Source organism: Macaca fascicularis, chromosome 20 (genome assembly GCF_037993035.2).
Source record: "Macaca fascicularis isolate 582-1 chromosome 20, T2T-MFA8v1.1".
NCBI classification, from domain to species: Eukaryota; Metazoa; Chordata; class Mammalia; order Primates; family Cercopithecidae; genus Macaca; species Macaca fascicularis.
In genome coordinates this window covers 27,827,301-27,851,760 of record NC_088394.1, presented here as the reverse complement: position 1 = coordinate 27,851,760, position 24,460 = coordinate 27,827,301, and the positions used below count along the sequence as shown (strand labels likewise).

General features: G+C 48.5%; 1 protein-coding gene across 8 annotated transcripts in view; it reads right to left on the bottom strand.

Moving 5' to 3' along the window:
• SGF29 (SAGA complex associated factor 29) overlaps window positions 1–24,460 on the bottom strand; it is a 40,408-nt gene that overhangs the window by 1,556 nt on the left and 14,392 nt on the right. For 4 of the 8 annotated variants that reach the window (XM_015442135.3, XM_074026904.1, XM_015442132.3 and 1 more), the window contains exons 2-6: window positions 9,939–10,028; window positions 5,571–5,646; window positions 4,838–4,910; window positions 1,362–1,426; window positions 13–142 (exon numbers count right to left, since the gene is read on the bottom strand). In XM_015442135.3, coding sequence (XP_015297621.1) covers window positions 13–142; window positions 1,362–1,426; window positions 4,838–4,910; window positions 5,571–5,646; window positions 9,939–10,013 — 419 coding nt within the window. In that variant the 5' untranslated portion in view covers window positions 10,014–10,028. Of the gene's footprint in view, window positions 1–12; window positions 143–1,361; window positions 1,427–1,820; window positions 1,905–4,837; window positions 4,911–5,570; window positions 5,647–9,938; window positions 10,029–13,569; window positions 13,712–24,460 lie in introns of all 8 variants that reach the window. The other 4 variants (XM_015442134.3, XM_074026906.1, XM_074026905.1 and 1 more) reach the window with 4 other exon arrangements.

Here is a 24,460-nt window from a genome sequence, read left to right as displayed (position 1 = left end):
TGCTGCCCTCACTTGTCACCGGGCTTCCCGATCCACAGGGGCAGGGTCATGGCCGACTGCTGCAGCAGGGTCATCAGCACCCCTCTGCGCATGGTCTTCCGGGGTGGCTCCGAGTCATTGTAGAGACCTGCGATCTTGGCCGCTGTGAGAAGGAAGGGAGGCCTGAGGCCCCAGGGACAGGTGCTGGCCCTGACCCCCCAGCATGCTGCACTGAGCTGTTGGAGGACCCCCTGGGAGCGCCCAGTTCCTGAGTGAGCCCGAGGGCCCAGCAGGACTGTGACCCTATCGGCCATGTGTCAACACCTATAGGGGCTGCTGCGCTGAACCACAGTTGAGTGAGAGGGCAGCACAGCGCACACCCAGGGGGAGGAAGCAGAAGAAAGAAAGCAGTTTCCGAGGTGCTGTTCAGGCTGTGTTTGCTGATCTGAATGCTGGTTACAGAAGTGTGTTTAGTTAGTGAATATGTCATTGAACTCTGCACTTACATGTACTTTTCTCCTATTAATATACGTTGTAATTCAATAAAAAGTTAAAAAGAACACAACAGGCCGGGCGCGGTGGCTCAAGTCTGTAATCCCAGCACTTTGGGAGGCCGAGACGGGCGGATCACAAGGTCAGGAGATCGAGACCATCCTGGTTAACATGGTAAAACCCCGTCTCTACTAAAAAATACAAAAAAACTAGCCGGGCGTGGTGGTGGGCGCCTGTAGTCCCAGCTACTCGGGAGGCTGAGGCAGGAGAATGGCATAAACCCGGGAGGCGGAGCTTGCAGTGAGCTGAGATCCAGCCACTGCATTCCAGCCTGGGCGACAGAATGAGACTCTGTCTCAAAAAAAAAAAAAAAAGAGCCACAACAATTAAATGTGCACCTTCAACCTCCTTAGGCACGGCTGGACACCCCACTTGACTTCACACAGAACCAGCATGGCTGTGTGGGTCACTGATGTGCCAAGATTCTGCCCACCGTGACTGTTGGGAGGGCAGACGGGTAGGAGAGCGTAATGCAGGCTGAAGGGGTCTGGAAGGCTGGCTTTACGACACACAGTGGGTGGCTCTGCAGAACCAGCCAGGACAAGAGATGGGCGTGGGCCATGGCAGGAAGGAGGGGGTGACTGGCCCAGGCCCCAGAAGGGGCAGGTGATGAGGGGCTGCAGTGGGATGATCTCTGGCTGCTGAGGGAGAACTGGGAAACCCCTGCCTCTGGGCGCTGGGAATGATCTCCTGTCCCTTCTCAGTGGCAGAGCCTCCGTGGGAGGATCCCAGCAGGCGGTGGCTGCAGGCCCCCACGGGAGGGTGACTGCTGCCCGAAGGGCCTCCCCTGTCCTAGCAAAGGACCTCCCAGCACATCCTCTCCCACTCACCAATCCGCCTCTCCTCCAACAGAGACTTGATTTCCGCGATCTTGTCCAGAGCTTTCCGAAGGATGCTGAGGGCGGGGAGAAGGGAGAAAGAGGGTTTGGTTGACACACATAGCACAGACTTCATTTCCATTTTTTCTGTTTTGGGTCTCCCTATATTGCCCAGGCTGGTCCCAGGCTCCAGCAGTCCCTCCTGCACAGGTGGAATGACAGGTGTGTGCAGTTTCCTGTTCTGGTCAAGGCAGGCTGGGTTATTCAGACCAACCTCACTGGTGAAAACTAGAAATCTGCCTGGGTGTGGTGGCTCACGCCTGTAATCCCAGCACTTTGGGAGGCCAAGGAGGGTGATCACCTGAGGTCAGGAGTTCAAGACCAGCATGACCAACATGGCAAAAATCCATCTGTACTAAAAATACAAAATTAGCCAGGGGTGGTGGCGAGCATCTGTAACTGTATTCCCACCTACTTGGGAGGCTGAGGCAGGAGAATCGCTTGAACCTGGGAGGCAGAGGTTAGTGAGCCGAGATCACGTCATTGCACTCCAACCTGGGCAAAAAAGAACGAAACTCCATCTCAGGAAAAAAAAAGAAAAAGAAAACTAGAAATCTTCAGTATGTGTTTTTTTAGTCTTAAGAACATAAAAAATAAGGTGGTAGAAAGCAGCAGGCCAAAAACTAAGAGAATACAGGATCCCAGAGAGGAAAGGACACAGGCAAGCGGCCTTCGGCAAACCCTGCAGAAAGGCTGCCAGAACCTCCTGAAATGAGGAGAGGGGGCCTCAGGTCTACCCCAGGTCACGCAAAAGGAGGGGAGACTCTGGGGAGAGGTGCTGGCTCAGAGCAGTACTGGGTGGAAGGAACTCATCCTTTCTGAAAGGTTGCACCCAAAGACAGACCGCTGCATGGCCTTGCATCCGCAGGAAGCCTCTGTGACGTTTATGGGGATTCCAGGGTGGCAGGAACCCAAAGAACCCAGCAGAAGCAAACACAGAGCTTTGCTGAAGTCAGGCTTCTTCATCCTAAATCTCAGGAAATCTTCCCAAAGAGTATTTCCACAGCAGGGCTGGCTGTGGTGGCTCACGCCTGTAATCCCAGCACTTTAGGAGGCTGAGGCAGGGGGATCACTTAAGGTCAGGAGCTCGAGACCAGCCTGGCCAACATAGCAAAACTCGTTCTCTACTAAAAATACAAAAATTAGCCCGGCATGGTGGCGGGCATCTGTAATCCCAGCTACTTGGGATGCTGAAGCAAGAGAATCGCTTGAACCTTGGGGGCAGAGCTTGTAGTGAGCCGAGATCGTGCCACTGCACTCTAGCCTGGGTGACAGAGCAAAACTCCATTTAAAAAAATAAGAATATTTCCACAGCAGTCAGCAGCACAAACTCCACTTTGGGTCATTTTATTCTCCCCCGATACCATGGCAAACCCTGGTCCATTCCTCTGGCAAGCGCTTCTGAAATGACCCAGAGTTCTAAAGACCTTTGTGCGGCAGGAGGGAGACGCATAGGAACTGGGCATGATGCAGCATCTCGGGAGGTGTCTGGGGGTGCCCCAGGGCATGGGACTCATGGACGTCACCAGGCCAGGGCCAAAAGATGGAGGTAGGCCAAGCGCAGCCAAAAAAACGCAGGGACAGGAAACAGCTTGCCTGCTGCGTACGATGCAGGGATGGCCCAGCCAGTGTCACCTCAGGCTGTGAGCACTGGGACCCCAGAAAGCAGAGAAGGAGCAAGAGCCACGGGGCCAAAGAGAACTCTGAGAGTCTCATCACTGGTGCCAGGCCTGTTTGGAGGACATAGTTTTATGCAGCCTGTCCTAAATTGTCTTCTGTGACGTGTTACTGAAGTGGCTTTCAAACCTTGGTGGGCATCAGAATCTCCTGGGGGAACTTTAAAAAATCTCAATTGTTTCATGCACAAATCACAAATGGATGCTAAAACTAGTGTGTTTGATATAAACGGGATAGTTACAGTCTCAAAGTATCTCCCTACAAGACACTTACTAATTATGCAATGGAGGCCAGGTACAGAGGCTCACACCTGTAATCCCAGCACTTTGGGAGGCCGAGGTGGGTGGAATGCTTGAACTGAGGAGTTCAAGACCAGCCTGGGCAACATGGCGAAACCCCATCTCTACAAAAAATACAAAAATTAGGTGGGGTGGTGGCATGCGCCTATAGTCTAAGCTACTCAGGAGGCTGAGGCAGGAGGATCACTTGAGCCCAGCAGTTTGAGGCTGCAGTGAGCCATAATCATGCCACTGCACTCCAGCCTGGACGACAGAGTGAGACCCTGTCTTAATCAATCAATCAATCAATCACACAATGGAAAACAGCAGAAATCTGATATAAGAGAAACGTGGAAGATACCACTTTAACCAATGGGACAGACAGCATCCTATGCCGCCTAATATGATCCACCAGATATATCTCTTCTGTGCCAAAGTGTGAAGCCTGAATCCTCCTAGTGAGGAAATGTCAGATAGTTAGTACCAATGTTGGAGCTCCCCCCCAAATAAACACAGCCTCTGGGCACAGTCAGACTTGAGAACCAGTGTGTTCTCAAAGGAGAGGAATGTGATGTTCAAGTTCCTAAAGTTACTGCAGTTTCACTGTAGAGATTCAGGGAAACAATGTTTTTAGATCATTTTATTTTTTATTTTAGTTTTTTTTTTTGAGGCAGAGCCTCCCTCTGTTGCCCAGGCTGGAGTACAGTGGCACGATCTTAGCTCACTGCAACCTCCACCTCTTGGATTCAAGGGATTCTCCTGCCTCAGCCTCCCAAGTAGCGTGCGCCACCACACCTGGCTAATTTTTGTATTTTTAGTAAAGATGGGGTTTCGCTATGCTGGCCAGGCTCGTCTCAAACCCCCAACCTCAGGTGATCCACCCACTCGGGATTGCAGGCATGAGCTACCGTGCCCACCCGGCCTTAAGATCATTTTAAAAGCAGCAGTTTTCTGGAAGTGAAACTTCTCCATCTTAGAACCATAAAACCTTTAGGTCATGTGAGCATGACTTCCCAGCCAAGCTTACAGACACATGCCACCACGCTCAGCTAATTAAAACATTTTTTTGTAGAGACGAAGTCTCACTTTGTTGCCCAGGCTGGTCTCAAACACCTGGGTTCAAGTTATCCTCTAACCTCGGCCTCCCAATCACCTCTGTAATGCTTTGATTATAGATCTGAGCTACCCAGCCCCTGATATCCCTATTTTAATGACTCTGCCAAGGTCACAGAACCAGTAAATGGCAGTGTTGATTCACGCCTTGCTGCCTTCTGTAAAGGCGTTAGCAGCAGAGGTAACTGGAAGAGTGGGCCTAGCAGTGGGACAGGAAATGCCGGACCCAAGGGAGAGGCCGGGAGTAGCAATCAGCTTATCCATGGGAGGAAGGCAGGCTGGGGACTTGGTCCAAATGTGCCTGCAGCCTAGCCCTGAGGCAAGGAGGGAGCGGCGGGGGAGTGGGAGCACAGTACTCACTTGCACTCAGCCTCTGCATCGGCCTTGGCGGTTGTGTAAAGGCCACGCAGCTTTGTCCGGTAATAGGGAGAAACTGCAGAGGAAACATAGGGATTAGGATGCAGGGCCAGGGCAGGCACAGTAGCATGGCACTGCTTCCATGCACTGGAATCACACTCGTGGAGGCACAGAGAGGCCGTAGCTTCAGTCAGAGCTCTGCTGGCTCAGGAGTGCTCCCCAGACGGATACCCCCAGGCTCCATGAATCCACATTTCTATATGGTACAAATGCCATCCCTACATCTGCGAGAGGACTGTCTTACCTTTTCCCCATCATGACACGCACAGAAGATGATTTGTCAGGACCCAGGAAAACACAATTCTCAGAGTTACCCAGAGTAAGAAAGCTCCAGCCCCAGAATCTGACCACCTGAGGGCCTCAGGGCATATGCAGGGGCCGCCTGGGAACAAAGCTCCTTTCTAGAAAACACCAGCTAACTGGGGTGCTTCTGTGTTCTCAGGGCAAGGTTCCCTAGATACAGCCTCATTTCAGTGCCTTTCGAATCCTCCGAGTGGAGGGATTTTAGCTCTTCAGGTCACCCAGATTAACGGAAAGCTGTCCCCCCTGCTGCATTTTGGAATATGCAGATACATGCACATCTATTTTGAATACAATGACCACCTCGGTCCCAGTCCTGGCCATACCCACCCCAGCCCCATCTCATCCCCTTTCTCTCCTGAGCCCAGGTACTCACTCTTGTTCTCTGTCTGCATCCGTTCATGGGTCTTCTGGATGTTCACTAAGTTGTGTTCGCTCCGCGAACGCTCTTCCTGTAAGGAAAAGAGCGGCAGGACATGACGGTGGCCCTTTGTGCTGCTGTGGCACCCTGCGAGCCAGGCCAGAGTCCCCATCCCCAAAACATAGCCCTCATTTTCTTTTTTTTTTTTTTTTTTTTTGAGATGGAGTCTTGCTCTGTTGCCTAGGCTGGAGTGCAGTGGCGTGATCTCGGCTCACTGCAACCTCTGGCTCCCAGGTTCAAGCAATTCTCTGCCTCAGCCTCCCGAGTAGCTGGGATTACAGGCACGCAGCACCACACCTGGCTAACTTTTTTTTTTTTTTTTTTGAGACGGAGTCTCGCTCTGTCGCCCAGGCTGGAGTGCAGTGGCACAATCTCGGCTCACTGCAAGCTCTGCCCCCCGGGTTCACGCCATTCTCCTACCTCAGCCTCCTGAGTAGCTGGGACTACAGGCGCCCGCCACAATGCCTGGCTAATTTTTTGTATTTTTAGTAGAGAGAGGTTTCACCATGTTAGCCAGGATGGTCTCGATCTCCTGACCTCGTGATCTGCCCACCTTGCCTCCCAAAGTGCTAGGATTACAGACATGAGACACCGCACCTGGCCTAATTTTTTGTATTTTTAGTAGAGACAGGGTTTCACCATCTTGGCCAGGCTGGTCTTGAACTCCTGACCTCGTGATCCACCTGCCTCGGTTTCCCAAAGTGCTGGGATTACAGGCAAGGGTGCCCAGCCATGGACCTGATTTTCTAAATCCAAATTCAGGAGTTCAAGATGATTTTCTCCTTTGACTAATGCAAAAGCATTACAAAAGACATTAAAGGGCCTGGTGCAGTGGCTCAAGCCTGTAATCCCAGCACTTTGGGAGGCCAAGGTGGGCAAATCACTTGAAGTCAGGAGTTCAAGACCAGCCTGGCCAACATGGTGAAATCCCGCGTCTACTAAAAATACAAAAATTAGCCGGGCATTGTAGCATGTGCGTATAGTCCCAGCTACTCTGGAGGTTGAGGTGGGAGAATTGCTTGAATGTGGGAGGTGGAGGTGGGAGAATTGCTTGAATCTGGGAGGTGGAGGTTGCAGTGAGCTGAGATTGTGTCACTGCACTCCAGCCTGGATGACAGAGTGAGACTCTGTTTTTTTTTTTTTTAAAAAAGAGGGCATTAAAGTTAAATCATAAGTGATATCTTTAACAATAGTCCTTTATCAAAGAGACAAAATCAATCTATACAGTCAATGCAATCCCCATCAAAATTCTAGCTGACTTCTTTGCAGAAATTGACAAGTTCATCCAAACATTCATATGGAAATTCATGGGACCCAGATTATCCCCAATCTTGGGGAAAAAAAAAAAAAAAAGTTGGAGAACTCACATTTCCCAATTTCAAAATTTACTATGAAGCTATGGTAATCACGATGGTGTGGTACTGGCATATAGATCAACAGAACAGAATCCGGAGTCCAGAAATTGACACATACAGGTAGGATCAACTGATGTGGGGAAGAAGGAGTGGGGAAGAACACTGGTGCAATTCCTCCCATATCAGTGGTCCTGGGAGCAGAGCTGTGACTGAAGATGCTGGAAACTGAAGATGACATGGTTCCTAAGCAAGAAATTATGACTATGCTTTTTAGCCTTCGTGTGAGAATTTTTAAGTGCCTGATGGGTGGGTTGTGCCTTCACCACAATCTGCAAAATGAGGTTAACAGTGAACATAGCTGCCTAGTGCTCCAGAAGGCCGATAGTCTATACCTGTGTGGCCCCACCCCATACAAATGGGAATGGATTGGGGTCAGCGGGGACACGTGCTAGACTGCTGCCACTGCAATCTGGACCAGGTACAGTGGCCAAAGCTAACATCCCTTCCAAAGGTGGAAAAGTTTGGGTGAAAACCAATCACAAATGGAGAGGAGAAATAGTAGCCGAGTTAACAGAACAAATTAAATGGGTTATGCGATGAGGGAAATCCATTGTATTCATACCTTAAGAGAGGCTCAGAGAGAGGTCAGTTACACCGGGTGCCTGAAAGGGCGAAGCCCTGTGTCTGTCAGGACCACACCTGCTTTTGGAAGCTGATGGGTGAGATGGGAGTCTGGGAACTCGGCGGCAGCTGTCTGAGGGACACCCTGGTTGTATGGGATGATGATAAACTGGTCTGTGGATGACTGAATGGAATGCGAAATCTGCCAGTATCTTTTTTTTTCCTTTATTTATTTATTTTTTTGAGATGGAGTTTCACTCTTGTCGCCCAGACTGGAGTGCAGTGGTGCGATCTTGGCTCACTGCAACCTCCGCCTCCCAGGTTCAAGTGATTCTCCTGCCTCAGCCTCCCTAGTAGCTGGGATTACAAGCGTATACCACCACATCCAGCTAATTTTTAGTAGAGATGGAGTTTTGCCATGTTCACCAGGCTGGTCTCGAACTCCTGACCTCAGGTGATCCACCCGCGTCAGCTTCCCAACATGCTGGGATTACAGGCATGAGCTACCACGCGCGGCCCTTTTTTCCTTTATTTTACAATTCATTTTATTAATAAACTCTTCCTTAGAGCAGTTTTGGTTTACAGAAAAGCTGAGCTGATGGCACAGAGCTCCTGCTCTGTATACCTGCTCTGCCCTATACAGTCTCCCCTATTGTTAACATCTTGCATTAGTGTGGTGTGTTTGCTACAACTTATGAGCTGATACTGTTAGATAATTAACTACATCCATCCCCATGATGGTTAACTCCATGTATTCTGTAGTTCTACGGGTTTGGACAACGCATCATGTTGCGTGCCCACCATCACGGTACCATGCAGAAGAGTTCCACCCCCTAAAATCCTCTGTGCCCCACCTATCCGTCCCTTTCATCCTGTCTCTCCCAAGGCCCTGGCTATCGCTCATCCTTTCACTCTCTCTAGTTTTGCTTTTTGTTTACAGTCGGAATAGACAGCACGTAACCTTTCAGACGGGCATCTTTCACTTAGCAATGAGTGCTGGCATCTTCTGACTTTTACTCTCCAGGTTACGCCTAAAAATGGTATCTTTTGGGAAGGAATTTCTGGGATCTACTCCTTCCTGGCTGTGTGGTGCACAACTGCCAGCAAGCTGATCCCTGTGTAGCTATAAACCCTGATTATCGTGGGCAAAATATGGTGGGGCATGCCGAGAGCCCAAGTGAGGTATAGGCACCAATACACATCTCCCTTGTATCTGTGAAAGAAAAGATATCAAATAGGGGGAAAATGGCTGTTTTTTGTTTTTGAGACAGAGTCTTGCTTTGTCGACCAGGCTGGAGTGCAGTGGTGCTATTGCAACTTCCACCTCCCAGGTTCAAGTGATTCTCCTGCCTTAGCCTTCTGAGTAGCTGGGATTATAGGCATCCGCCACCATGTCTACATAATTTTTGTATTTGTAGTAGAGACAGCCAACATGGCAAAACCCCATCTCTACTGAAAATACAAAAACAATTAGCCGGACATGGTGGTGTGTGCCTATGATCCCAGCTACTAGGGAGACTGAGGCAGGAGAATCGCTTGAACCCAGGAGGCGGAGCTTGCAGTGAGCCGAGCTCACACCACTGCACTCCAACTTAGATGACACAGTGAGACTCCGTTTCGAAAAAGAAAAAGAGTGGGCCAGGCAAGGTGGCTCAAGCCTGTAATCCCAGCACTTTGGGAGGCCGAGACAGGCGGATCACGAGGTTAGGAGATCGAGAGACGATCCCGGCTAACACGGTGAAACCCCGTCTCTACTAAAAAAATACAAAAAAATAGCCGGGCGAGGTGGCGGGCGCCTGTAGTCCCAGCTACTCGGGAGGCTGAGGCAGGAGAATGGCGTAAACCCGGGAGGCGGAGCTTGCAGTGAGCTGAGATCCGGCCACTGCACTCCAGCCTGGGTGACAGAGCAAGACTCCGTCTCAAAAAAAAAAAAAAAAAAAGAAAAAGAGTGTTTTTGTTTGCCTGAATTAATAGGGTGTAAGGTAAGGAAAGATATGGGGCATTTTTGTTGGGTGCCAAAAATGTTCTGAAATTGATTGTGGTAATGGTTGCACAACTTTGTGAGTTGCGAAAAACCACTGGATTATACACTTTCAATGGATGCATTGTATGGCATGTGAATTCTATCTCAGGATAGCTGTCAAACAAAATGAATCATGAAATCCTGTACATGTGGAAAATCCAACAGGAATGGTAGCCATACCCCAAATTCCCTTCCTCTCACCTTTGTTACATCATTTTGGTTCCTGCGTGTCCAATCTCTCTGAACACAAACACCACCCCCACTTCACAGCTCAGCATCAAAGCCTGTGTTCCCATCTGGAAATGGAGAGTGGTGACTTTTTACCTGGGTTTGCTTGATCAGCTGATGGAGCTCCGTGAGAAGTTCTGCAATGCGGGAATCGGCAGACACAAGGGCCATTGTCTACAGGGGCGCCTGGTGGGGGAGTGAGGACAGAAGAAAACTCTGTTAGTGGCTGCTGTGGGCTGAACTGTACCTCCTCTAACGATACATTAGGTCTGGAGGCTAACATTGTAATCCCAGCACTTTGGGAGGCCAACGTGGGAGGATTGCTTAAGGCCAGGAGTTTGAGACCAGCCTGGGCAACACAGTGAGATCCCGTTTTTTAAAAAAAAAAATTAGGCCGGGCGCGGTGGCTCAAGCCTGTAATCCCAGCACTTTGGGACGCCGAGACGGGCGGATCACGAGGTCAGGAGATCGAGACCATCCTGGCTAACACGGTGAAACCCCGTCTCTACTAAAAATACAAAAAAAATTAGCCGGGCAAGGTGGCGGGCGCCTGTAATCCCAGCTACTCGGGAGGCTGAGGCAGGAGAATGGCGTGAACCTGGGAGGCAGAGCTTGCAGTGAGCTGAGATCCGGCCACTGCACTCCAGCCTGGGCAACAGAGCGAGACTCCGTCTCAAAAAAAAAAAAAAAAAAAAAAAAAAATTAAAAACTTGCCCCAGCATAGTGGCACATATCTGTAGTCCCAGCTATTCGAGAAGCTGAGGTGAGTGGATCACTGGGGCCTAGGGGGTCGAGGCTGCAGTGAGCTATGATTGCGCCATTGCACTCCAGCCTATACGACATGACACCCTATCTCTTTAAAAGATAATAATAATAAAAAGATACATTGTAGTCCTAACTGGGGTACCTGTAATGTAACCTTGTTTGGAATTAGGATCTTTGCAGAAGTATTTAAGATATCACTAAGATGAGGTCATAGTGGAATAGGGTGTGCCCTTAATCCAGACACACAGCCAGGTGCAGATAGAAGCAGAGACTGAACTTGGACAGCTGCAAGCCAAGGGATGCCAAGGACTGCCAGCAGCCACCCAACCAGCCGGGAGAGATGCAGGGAGTAACAGCCCTTTCTAAGCCTCCAAGAAGCAACCAATCCCTTGTCTTTGCAACCAAGCTGACATCTTGATTTTGGAATTATGGCCCCTAGAACTGTGATGGAATAAATTTCTCTTGTCTTAAGCCACCCAATTTGCAGTAACTTGTTATGGCAGCCATAAGAAATGAATACAGTGGCAAGCTATCCTCAGATTCTCCTCTACCCTAATGATATGTTTGAATGTCATATGTTTGACCAAGTCAAGGAGTCAAGGAGTCAATATTAAGTGCCTTAAAAAGACAGCATACTGTTGGCCCCTGCTCTGCTGCCAATATCCTGACAAATGATTCAAACATTTCTGGTATCCATATTTTAATCCGTAAAATGGGAATCATCTCTGCTATATTTTGGGAGATTCAAATAAGATTTTATATGAAGACACTTTCCAAGTCATAAAACACTGTTACTTTCTTATAGTGGGAAGAGAATTTTTTTTTTTTTTTTTTTGAGACAGAGTCTTGCCCTGTCACCCAGGCTGGAGTGCAGTGGTGCGATCTTGGCTCACTGCAATCTCTGCCTCCCTGGTTCAAGCAATTCTCCTGCCTCAGTCTCCTGAGTAGCTGAGACTACAGGCGTGTGTCACTACATCTGGCTAATTTTTGTATTTTTAGTAGAGATGGGGTTTCACCATGTTGGCCAGGCTGGTCTCAAACTCCTGACCTCAGGTGATCCGCCTGCCTCGGTCTCCCAAAGTGCTGGGATTACAGGCATGAGCCACCACGCCAAGCAAGCATGGGAAGAGAAATTAACTACTGTAAAATATCTCAATCAAGATTAATGTACTCTGATGAAAATAAAATGCTTCTGTACAATAAAAGATAATTAGGGCCGGGTGTGGTGACTCATGCCTGTAATACCAGCACTTTGGGAGGCCGAGGCAGGCAGATCACGAGGTCAAGAGATCAAGACCATCCTGGCCAACATGGTGAAACCCTGTCTCTACTAAAAATACAAAAATTAGCTGAGCGTGGTGGTGGTCGCCTGTAGTCCCAGTTACTCAGGAGGCTGAGGCAGGAGAATCACTTGAACCTGGGAGGTGGAGGATGCAGTGGGCCGAGATCACACCACTGCACTCCAGCCTGGAGACAGAGCCAAGACTCCGTCTCAAAAAAAAAAAAAAAAAAAAAGAAAAAGAAAAGATAATTAGAACAAGAGTAAAAAGACAACCAAAAATAATCAAAAGTGTAAGTTATAACTAGGTGAAAATAGACATATGCCTAAAGATAAAGGTATATTTGATAAAATAAGAGGAGATATTTTTAGGGTGCTAAAATTTTGTACAATAGCCTGCATCTTACAAAGTTTGTTCAGGCTGGGTGCAGTGACTCACACCTGTAATCCCAGCACTTTAGGAGATGAAGGTAGGAGGATGGTTCGAGTCCAGGAGCTTGAGATAAGCCTGGACAATATAGCAAGACCTTGTCTCTATTTTTATTTTTTATTTATTTTTTGAGATGGAGTCTTGCTCTGTCGCCCAGGCTAGAGTGCAGTGGCACAATCTCTGCTCACTGCACGCTCTGCCTCCTGGGTTCAAGCAATCCTCCTGCCTCAGCCTCCAGAGTAGCTGGGATTACAGGTACCTGCCACCTCACCTGGCTAATATTTTGTATTTTTAGTAGAGACGGGGTTTCACCATCTTGGCCAGGCTGGTCTCAAACTCCTGACCTTGTAATCCACCCGCCTCAACCTCTATTTTTTTTTTTTTTTTAAATAGTTGTTCAACTAACACATCCTCCTACTCAGAGATCAGATTCACACTGAATGGAGCAAACTCTTCCCCGCACTTAATGAACTGTGAACCTCTCTCCATGTATTTATTCGTATCTTCTTACAGGCTCTGTTGCTGTTATTTAAAAGTATAATAACATACAAACTAGGAATAGAGGGGAACCTCTTCAACCTGATGAACGGCATCTATGAAAAACCCGCAACGAATATCAGACTTAAAGGTGAAAGACTAAAAGCTTTCCCCTCAATCAGGAAGAAGATGGGCACGGGCCCTTGTCATTTCTAGTCAACATTGTTCTGGAGGCTCTTGCCAGGGCAATGAGGCAATAAGATGAAATAAAAGGCATCTAGACTGGAAAGGAAGAAGGACAACTATTTCCATTTGCAGATGACATGACCTTGTATATAGAAAACCCTAAGAAATCCACTAAACAAGTATCAGGACTAAGAACAAGGTTAGAACTCACAGCAAAGTTGCAGACACAAGATCAATAAACAAAAATCAATTGTGGCCAGGCCCCAGAGGCTCACGCCTGTAATCCCAGCACTTTGGGAGGCTGAGGCGGGAGGATCACTTGCAGCCAGGGGTCCAGACGAGCCTGAGCCCCCCTCCACTTTATATATTTTTTAACTTAAAAAAAAGAAAGCTACAGTAATCAAGATGGTGTGGTACCGGCATAAGCAAAGACATCTAGTTCAATGGAATAGAACTGAGAGACCAGAAATGGCTGACTAATTTTCAACAAGGGCATCAAGACAAATTAGTGGGGAAAGAATAATCTTTTCAACAAATGGTACTGGGACAACTGAATATCCACATGTAAAAGAATGAATCTGGTTCCCTACCTCAGCCCACATACAAAAATGATCTGAATAGATAGTTCTCCAAGGAAGACATATAAATGACCACCAAGCACATGACAAGATGCTCCGTATCATTAGCCATTGGGAAATGCAAGTCAAAACCACTGAAGACACCACTTCACACCTATGATAAAAAAGAGACAAGAGTTGGGAAGGAGGTAGAGAAACTGTACGAATGCATATAGTGTGATATTATCCATACAGTGGAATATTACTTGACAGTAGAAAGAAATGAAGTACTGAGACACGCTATGACATGGATGAACCCTGAAAACATTATGCTAAGTGAAAGAAGCCGCAGTCATGGAAGACCACATATTGTGTTTCCATTTACATGAAATATGCAGAATAGCCAAATCCATAGAAAGCTGGGTGGGGAAGGGTTGGGAGAGAAAGGACGGTGACTATTAATGAATATGGGTTTTTGTCTTGTTTTGTTTTGTTTTTTTCGCCAGGTGATGAAAATGTTCTAAAATTGTGCTGATGGTTGCACAACTCTGAATATACTAAAAACCAATGAGTTGCACATTTTAAATACATGGTACACGGCCACCCCACTCCCAGGCAAATATTAATTTACTTTCTGTCTCTTTAGATTTATGTAGTCTACACTTTTTTTTTTTTTTTAATGAGACGGAGTCTCACTCTGTCACTGAGGCTGGAGTGCAATGGTACGATGTTGGCTCACAGCAACCTCTGCCTCCCGGGTTCAAGTGGTTCTCCTGCCTCCCAATAGCTGGGACTATAAGCGCCCGCCACCACGCCTGGCTAATTTCTGTATTTTTAGTAGAGACGGGGTTTCGTCATGTTAGCCAGGCTGGTCTCGAACAACTGACCTTAGGTGATATGCCTGACCTTGGGTGATCCACCTGCCTCGGCCTCCCAAAGTGCTGGGATTACAGGCGTGAGCCACCATGCCAGGCCTGCACTTTCTTTTTATTGCTAAATAACATTCCATTGTTTTGCTATATCACATATTACATGTCAATTCATGAGCTGATGGACATTGGGTTACATCCATTTTTTTTGGCTATTATGAATAATGCTGCTATAAGCGTTGTGTACAAGTTTTTGTGTGGGCATGTTTTCTTTTTGTTTTTCTTTCTTGAGACAGAGTCTCGCTCTGTTGCCCAGCCTGGAGTGCAGTGGCGTGATCTCTGCTCACTGAAATCTATGCTTCTCTCGTTCAAGCAATTCTCCTGCCTCAGCCTCCCAAGTAGCTGGGATTACAGGCACCTACCACCAAATCCGGCTACTTTTTGTATTTTTAGTAGAGACGGGGTTTCACCATGTTGGCCAGGCTGGTCTCAAACTCCTGACCTTAGGTGATCCACCTGCCTCGGCCTCCCAAAGTGCTGGGATTACATGCGTGAGCCACCGCGCCTGGCCTTTCTTTTTTAACTTTAATTTTAGGTTTTGGGCTGGGCACGGTGGCTCACACCTATAATCCCAGCACTTTGGGAGGCCGAGGCAGGCAGATCACAAGGTCAAGAGATTGAGACCATCCTGGCTAACACGGTGAAACCCCGTCTCTACTAAAAACACACACACAAAAATTAGCCAGGTGTGGTGTTGGGCACCTGTAGTCCCAGCTACTCGGGAGGCTGAGGCAGGAGAAAGGCGTGAACCCGGGAGGGGGAGCTTGCAGTGAACCGAGACTGCGCCACTGCTCTCCAGCCTGGGTGACAGAGTGAGACTCCCTCTCAAAAACAAAAACAAAAAAACAAAAAAAAATTTTTTAGGTTTTGGGGATACATGTGAAAGTTTGTTGCACAGGTAAATAGGTGTCATGGGGGTCTGTTGTACAGATGATTTCATCACCCAGGTATTAAGCCCAGTACCCAACAGTTATCTTTCCTGCTCTTCCCTCCTCCCGCCCTCCCCGCCCAGTGTCTGTTGTTTCCTTCTTTGTATTCATGACATGTTTTCATTTCTGGGTACATATCTATGAGTAGAATTACTAATGTGTGTGTGTTTTTTTTAACGTACTACACTATGTTTATCTTAATAAGCATAAACATAAACTGTGTTTAGCCTTCTGAGGAGCTGCATGCTGTTTCCAACGGGGTGACCATCTTACATTCCCACTCGCAATGTGCGTTCCCACTCTGCATCTGCGCCAACACGTGCTATTGTCTCTGTCTGTCTTTTTTATTTTTGGCAGAGGCAGGGTCACACTACGTTGCCCAGGCTGGTGTCGAATTCCTGGGCTCAAGCAATCCTCCTACCTTAGCCTCCCAAAGTGCTGGGATTACACATGTGAGCCACCATGCCTGGCCTCTCTCTTTTTGATTACAGCCATTCTAGTGAGTCTGAAGTAGAGTCTCATTGTGGTTTTGATTTGTGTGCCCCTAACGGTTAATGGTATTGAGCATCTTTTCATATGCTGTTGGCCATCTGTGTATCTTACCATTTTAAAGTTTGGTTAGTTGTCTTTGTTTGTTTGTTTGTTTGTTTTGAGACAGTCTCACTCTGTCGCCCAAGCTGGAGTGCAGTAACTTAATCTCAGCTCACTGCAACCTCTGCCTCCCGGCTTCAAGCAATTTTCCTGCCTCAGCCTCCCGAGTAGCTGGGATTACAGGCATGCACCACGACGCCCAGCTAATTTTTGGATTTCTTTTAGTAGAGACAAGGTTTCACCATGTTGGCCAGGCTGGTCTCAAACTCCCAACCTCAAGTGATCCACCTGCCTTGGCCTCCCAAAGTGCTGGGCTTATAGGTGTGAGCCACCGCATCCAGCCAGTTGTCTTGAGTTGTGTCCTTGGAAGCACATGTTTTTAATTTTTATGAAGACCAATTTCTTTTTCATTAGTTGCTTGTGATATTGATCTATGTTGTCCCACATGTATGACACTGTTTTTGCCACCACAGCTTTACACAATGCATTGTCATATAGAGAACACATCTCCTTAGAAACATTTAGAGCCCTAGGAACAGAAGCTACCTCTGTGTCTCGGGTGGCGGTGAGGCCAGATGGTGGATCCTGGTGCCAGTACCCCCAGGGCTTGTATACCATAGGGAAGGGGTGGTTCAGACAACTGGACAACTGAAGTATGATAGCATCAAGGTTGTGTGACCCCAGGGCAGGATTTCTGGTCAGTATGTACTCTTACACAAGGAACAATAGACAAACTGGAAATCTTGGAGTCCTTCCCAGAACTGGAATTAATCAGAAGTGAACACGGTGAATTAGCATCCAGGACGAAGTTGCTTTAGCCTCCCTAGTTGCATTAGCTAAAACCACACAAAAGAATAAAACTGGAGTTTAGATCACAGATTGGAAGTGGATAAATCTGAGCATGATCAGCATGCAGGCTGTTGCTAAAGTCTTGGGAACTGATGAGGCTAGAGATTATCTGCTAAGTGAGGAAAAAGGAAAGAACTCCAGTGAGCCATAACAAAGAAAGTGAAGGTGCGGACAGAAGATGCAAGCTCAGTGGCGAGATTAGGGAAGGTGTGGATTGGCACAGAAAGGCTTATTCTCTCCTGCTAAAGCAGGAATCCTGGCTGAAACTGTTATAGGGAGTTAGACAGGCACAAGCGGGGCTCTCCCCCACCCACTAGGAATATTGGGTAATGGTTTGGCAATTATCACATTGCCTCTCTAAAAGTGATGAATTGGCAGCTGCTGCCAGGGAGAGGCCACTTCCTGATGGTCCACACCTGATGCACTAAAGTGTTAATTGAATGCAGTCACCAGAGAGACGCACCTTCCCCAGCATGCACATTAAGAGACCAAATGGCAAAGCATGGCCTCCCGGGGGCACATCACCAGAACAGGGAAGAAAGCCTCAGATGGGCATCCGTACAACTTTCTACACACCGTGTGTGTGCCCACCTCCCAACGGTAAGGAGCGCACTGTGCATGCAGGCAGCTCACTGTGAGGGAAGAATCATGGGAAAGGGCCAGCCTTGGTCCTAGAACGTCCTAGGGTCAGTGCCCACATGGGTCTCCTCCAAGTGTATTTCTCCTTTCTTTCCCGTTCCGAAGCTTCTTAATGAACTTCCACTCCTGCTCTGAAACTTGCCTCGGTCTCTTTTCCTGCCTTGTGCCCGAGACGAATTCTTAACAGGCAGGAAGTGAGGTTGCTGCAAACCTGTACAGATGTGCTGCTGGTAACTCAGATACCTTCCGCCCGGAACAAACCACTGGCCCGCCTTGCACATGCCCGCACCTGAGCCCTATTAATAGCCCCACCACTGGACAGGGTTTACTTTACACGGCACCGTCACAAACAGCAAGACGTGCTGCAACCACGCAGCCAGGTTGTCTGGTTAGCCTTCCCTTAGCACACTTCAAACCTTCTCTCTCCTCAATATCCTTGCTGCTGCCCTCAGATCCAGGCCTGGGTCCTATTAGCTGATATCTGAGGTTCCTACTTCACTCAGAAGAGAAGCCAGAGCCTTTATTCCCACCATCAAAACTACAAGCTCTGTAGAGCAACGCCTGACACCTCCGCCTTCATCCTAAAGAGGGAAAAACAGTCCCTCATTTGTGTTCTGAACTCCATCTCCCCTCCGACTGTCAGATGATCCTTTCTCCTCTACCAGTGAACAAGCATACTTGAGGAGAACTCATCTTGAAAAAACACAAAAGAGCTTCCAAATCCCTCTAGAGGCCCCCCACCTGTGTTCCTCTTCACGGCAAAACTTCTTCCCTAAACCGTGCAGGGATCCGCAGCTGCTTCCTTGTCCCCACTTCACTTTCCAACCCACTTCCCTAGCTCTGTCCTCACCAGCCTCTCATCAAGGGAGCCAACAGCCCCTGCAGGGGAAGCGTGAGTGCCCTCTCTGCTTCTTCCAACCTGGCTTCTGATCTTGACATGGTGCTACCCGCTTCTCCTCTGGCTTCAGGGCCTCCCTCCTGGCAGTTCGCCGGCCACCCACCTCCAGTTCCTCCTCTGGGCTGGAGCCTGGCCATCTCTCACACCCTCCCCAGGTCCTCACCCCCACTTCCCGGCTGTGTAGTGCCATCTCCCAATCTGTAAGTCCATCAAAGGAAAGTCACAGAAGGGATGATTAACAGCACCAAATGCTACAGAAGAGGACTCAGAGGGGTCTCCCAAAGCTGAGGAAGTCACTGAGGACCTTGGGGAAAACACTTTCGGTGGAAGAGACAGAAGCCAACACACAGGAGGGGGAGGCAAATGCAGGAAGCAAATGTAGGTTACTGTGTCTGGAAGCAGGGCTGGGACACCAGTGAGCAGGAAGGGGTATGGGAGGTGCTGAATGGAGGAAAGTGACACAGAGGAACATGACCATGTGGCTGGGGGGAGTTTCATGCTGAGAAGCCAGGGACAGAAGAGGGGGCTGTGTGAGAGGAGGCAGGCTTAGCGAGAGACAGGCTCTAGCACTGGATCATACCCAGCGACACCTCCCGGGCTCAGCTGACATTCCTTCTGGCCTGTCCCCTCTACACTGTCTCAGACACACGATCTTGCTGCCTCCCCACTCCTACGTGTAAAGCCCCTTCCCTTCTGGCTCAAGACTGCACTTGCCTGACTAGTCCTAAATAAACCACACTTTTCTCTTGCTTGATTCTTCCTAGAACTGACATGGACTCTGCAACACACCTTTAGAAACTGGCCTTCTACCAGGCGCAGTGGCTCATGCCTGTAATCCCAGCACTTTGGGAAGCCGAGGCAGGCAGATCACCTGAGGTCAGGAGCTCGAGATCAGCCTGGCCAACATGGTGAAATCCTGTATCTACTAAACACACAAAAGTTAGCCAGGCGTAGTGGCAGGTGCCTGTAATCCCAGCTACTCGGGAGGCTGAGGCAGGAGAGTTGCGTGAACCCAGCAGGTGGAAGTTGCAGTGAGCCGAGATTGTGCCACTGCACTCCAGCCTGGGCAACAAGAGCTCCGTCTCAAAAAAAAATACAAAAGGGCCAGGTGCGGTGGCTCATACCTGTAATCCCAGCACTTAGGGAGGCTGAGGCGGGCAGATCACGAGGTCAGGAGATCGAGACCATCCTGGCTAACACAGTGAAATCCCGTCTCCACTAAAAATACAAAAAATTAGCTGGGCATGGTGGTGGGTGCCTGTGGTCCCAGCTACCAGGGAAGCTAAGGCAGGAGAATGGCATGAACCCGGGAGGTGGAGTCTGCAGTGAGCCAAGATCGCGCCACTGCACTCCAGCCTGGGCAACAGTGCAAGACTCCATCTCAAAATAAAATAAAATAAAAATTAAAAAAAGAAGAAACTGGCCTTCTAGCCAGCTGCTATTGGTGTATCTTTTCTTCCCCAACAGACTAGAAGCTCTCAGGCAAGAACGGAAATCTCTGCTTTCATCAATCACCACTCATTAGTAGCGTCAGGGATGTAGCAGGAACTTCTCTAATTTTCACTACTTCACACCCCAACTCTCTCCTTCCCTGACCCCCTTCTCCACAGTTAGGTCCATTTTGAATTTCCTTACATTGACTCTTCCAAACTTTTTTTAGAAAGCATAGGCTTGGCCGGGTGCAGTGGCTCACGCCTGTAGTCCCAGCACTTCGGGAGGCTGAGGCGGGTGGATCACTAGAGCAGGAGATCAAGACCATCCTGGCTAACACAGTGAAACCCCATCTCTACTAAAAACACAAAAAATTAGCTGGGCATGGTGGTGGGCGCCTGTAGTCCCAGCTACTCAGGAGGCTGAGGCAGGAGAATAGCGTGAACCCGGGAGGCGGAGCTTGCAGTGAGCCGAGATCGCGCCACTGCACTCCAGCCTGGGTGACAGAGCTAGACTCCGTCTCAAAAGAAAAAAACAAAAAAAGTGTAGGCTTTCCTTGGTTTCTGCAAGCTACCGCATCAACTATGAACTACATGGTACTGACTCCCAAATCGATCCCCAGCCCAGAGGGCTTCCCAAAGATTCAGAATTTTTTTTTTTTCTTTTGAGACAGAGTCTAGTTCTGTCGCCAGGCTGGAGTGCAGTGGCGTGATCTTGGCTCACTGAAACCTCCACCTCCCTGGTTCAAGCAATTCTCCTGCCTCAGCCTCCCAGGTAGTGGAATTACAGGTGTCTGCCACCACGCCCAGCTAATTTTGTATTTTTAGTAGAGACGGGGTTTTGCTTTGTTGGCCAGGCTGGTCTCGAACTCCTGACCTCAGGTGATCTGCCTGCCTCGGCCTCCCAATGTGTTCAGATTACAGGCGTGAGCCACCACACCTGGCCAACAACAGAAATTTATTGCTCACAGTTCTGGAGACTGGAAAGTACAAGATCCAGGCCCCAGCAGATCTGTCACTGCTCTCCACTTCAAAGATGGCGCCTTCTCACTGCATTCTCAACATGGCAGAAAGGGCAACACAAGTCCCTCAGGCCTCTTTCATAAGGGCGCTAACCCCATTCTTGAGAGCAGAGCCCTCATAGCCTAATCACTTCCCAAAGGCCCCACCATGTTGGGGATCAAGTTTCAACATACAAATTTTAGGGGAACACAAGCACTCAGACCACAGCATTTGGCTCCTGAACCTCCAAAAGTCATGTCCTTTTTACATGCAAAATACATTCAGTCCACCCCAATGGCCCCAAATAGAAACTCATTCTAGCATCAACTCAAAAGTCTAAAGTCCAGAGTCTCATCTATCATCTAAATCAGATATGGGTGGCTAGGTGTGGTGTATCACGCCTGTAAACCCAGCACTCTGGGATGCCAGGGTGGGTGAATCACTTGAGGTCAGGAGTTCAAGACCAGCCTGGCCAACATGGTGAAACCCTGTCTCTACTAAAAATACAAAATTAGCTGGGCATGATGGCAGGCACCTGAAATTCACCTACTCAGGAGGCTGAGGCAGGAGAATCACTTGAACCTGGGAGGCAGAGGTTGCAGTGAGCCAAGATCCTGCCAATGTACTCCAGCCTGGGCAACAGAGTGAGACTCTCTCTCTGCCCCTCCCAAAAAAAAATTTTTTTAAATCAATCAATCAGGTATGGATGAGACTCAAAGTACAATTCATCCTGGGGCAAATTCCCCACCAGCAGTGAGCCTGTGAAATCAAATGTGTTATGCCCTTATAAAATACAATGGTGGGATGGGCATAGGACAGACAATCTAAAAGGAAGAAATAAGAAAGAAGAAAGGGGTAATAGGTCCCAGGTAAGTCCAAAACCCAACAGAGCAAACCCCATTCAATCTCAAGGTTTCTGAACAATCTTCTTCAACTCTATGTCCTCCTACCTTCTGGACATACTGGCAGGGACATGGTGCTGGGCTCCGGGCCGCCCTGCCCGCACAGTTTTGCTGGGCACAGCCCATGCAACAGCCCTCACTTGTTGGAGTTGCATGCCTGTGGCTCTCCCTGGTTGGAGTTGCACACTGGTGGCTCTACCAGCCTGGGGTCTCAGAGGCAACCCTACCCTGATGGCTCTGCTAGGCAATGCCCTAATGGGGACTCTCTGCAGAGGCCTTACCCCGTGGCAGTTCTCTGCCTGGGCCCAAGGTTCTTCAGGGCATCCTGTATAATCTAGGTGGGAGTAGCCATGCCCCAAAAGCTTGTGTATTCTGTGCACCAGCAGAGACAGCACCATGTGGATGCTGCCAAACTACCTGGGGCTGCCAAGGAGCACTACCCCAGAAAGCTAGGAACAGAGCCTTGAAATGGTTCTGCCCCCAACACCGTGGCCTTCTGGGCCTGTGATGGGGGTGACAGCCCCCACATGCCTTCAGGGTCATCCTTCCATTGTCTTGATTAGTACCTGGCTTCCACATCTATACTAGTCTCCTTATCAAAGGATAGCTTGGCCACACCCTTCATATTCTCTCCAAATACATTTATTCTTTTTTTTTTTTTTTTTTTTTTTTTGAGACAGGCTCTCACTCTGTCACCCAAGCTGGAGTGCACTGGTGCAATTTCAGCTCACTGCAGCCTCAATCTCCCAGGTGCAAGAGATCCTCCCACCTCACCCTCTTGAGCAGCTGGGACCACAGGCACATGCCACAATGCCCAGCTAATTTTTTGTAGAGACAGGGTTGCACCATGTTGCCCAGGCTGGTCTTGAACTCCTGAGCTCAAGTGATCCACCTGCCTCAACCTCCCAAAGTGCTAGGATTACAGGCATAACCCATTGTGCCCAGCCTACTTTTTCATTCTTTACAACATGGCCATGCTGAGAATCTTCCAAATGCTTAAGTTCTGCTTCCCTTTTGGTTTTAAATTCCGTATTTAATTTGTTTCTCTCTTCTAACATTTTACTATAAGCCATCAAGAGAAGCCATGCCACCACTTTGCTTAGTGACTTCATCCACCAAATATCCTATTTCATCACTCTTAAATTATCCCAGAAAATACTAGGACATAAGAAAGAAAAGCAGCTTTTATTTTTATTTATTTGTTTTAGTTTATTTATTTATTTTGAGACAGAGTTTTGCTCTTGTCGCCCAGGCTGGAGTGTAACGGCGCAATCTCAGCTCACTGCAACCTTCCCCTCCCAGGTTCAAGAGATTCTCCTGCCTCAGCCTCCCAAGTAGCTGGGATTACAGGCACACGCCACCACGCCTGGCTAATTTTTTTTTTTTTTTTTTTTGAGATGGAGTCTCACTCAGTCACCAGGCTGGAGTGCAGTGGCACGATCTCAGCTCACTGCAACCTCCGCCTCCCAGGTTCAAGCAATTCCTCTGCCTCAGCCTCCCAAGTAGCTGAGATTGCAGGCGTGTGCCACCATGCCCCACTAATTTTTGTATTTTAATAGAGACGGGGTTTCACCATGTTGGCCAGGGTGGTCTCGATCTCTTGACCTCATGATCCTTCCGCCTTGGCCTCCCAAAGTACTGGGATTACAGGCATGAGCCACTGCTCCTGGCCAAGAAATTTTTAATCTGAAGAATGTGACCCCGCCCCACCCCTTAATTATCAAGCCCAGAGAAGCAATGAGATCCAACAGCAGTCATGTCTCATTCTACACTTAAGCTAAATAATCATCTCATGAAGCCACTTGCTATGTGAGCTCTAGACTAACTCATGCAAAGTAGCCATACAATGCATTACACTGGCATTTTCTGTCATTTCTCATATCCTATAGTTCAACAACGTATAGCCAGTCACTAATTCATGTTATCTCTGTAACTCAATGAGAATTCCTGTCAAACAACTTTTTTTTTTTTTTTTGAGATGGAGTTTTGCTCTTGTTGCCCAGGCTAGAGTGCAATGGCATGATCTCGGCTCACTGCAACCTCCACCTCCCAGATTCAAGCAATTCTCCTGCCTCAGCCTCCTGAGTAGCTGGGATTATAGGCACACACCACTACCAAAGCTAATTTTTATATTTTTAGTAGAGATGGGGTTTCACCATGTTGGTCAGCCTGGTCTCGAACTCCTGATCTCAGGTGATCCACCCGCCTCAGCCTCCCAAAGTGCTGGGGTTACAGGTGTAAGCCACCACGTCTGGCCCCTGTCAAACAACTTTTTGTGAGCCTACTCCTCATTCCCTTTTGCCTTTAAAAATCTGCTTCTAACAAAGGCCAAACAGAGCACTCCCCAAGGCAACTTACAAGTGTGTCCCAGGCTGCAGTCTGCAACCTTGGCCCAGATAAACTCTACATTAATTTTGCCTAGGCTTGTTCTTTTAGGTCAATAGGCACAAACCCAAATCAGTCAAGTTCTTTGCCACTTTATAACAAAGATTACCTTTCCTCCAGTTTCCACTAACATGTTCCTCATTTCCATCTGAGATCTCATCAGAATGGCCTTTTTTTTTTTTTTTTTTTTTTGAGACGGAGTCTCGCTCTGTCGCCCAGGCTGGAGTGCAGTGGCCGGATCTCAGCTCACTGCAAGCTCCGCCTCCCGGGTTTACGCCATTCTCCTGCCTCAGCCTCCCGAGTAGCTGGGACTACAGGCGCCCGCCACCTCGCCCGGCTAGTTTTTTTGTATTTTTAGTAGAGACGGGGT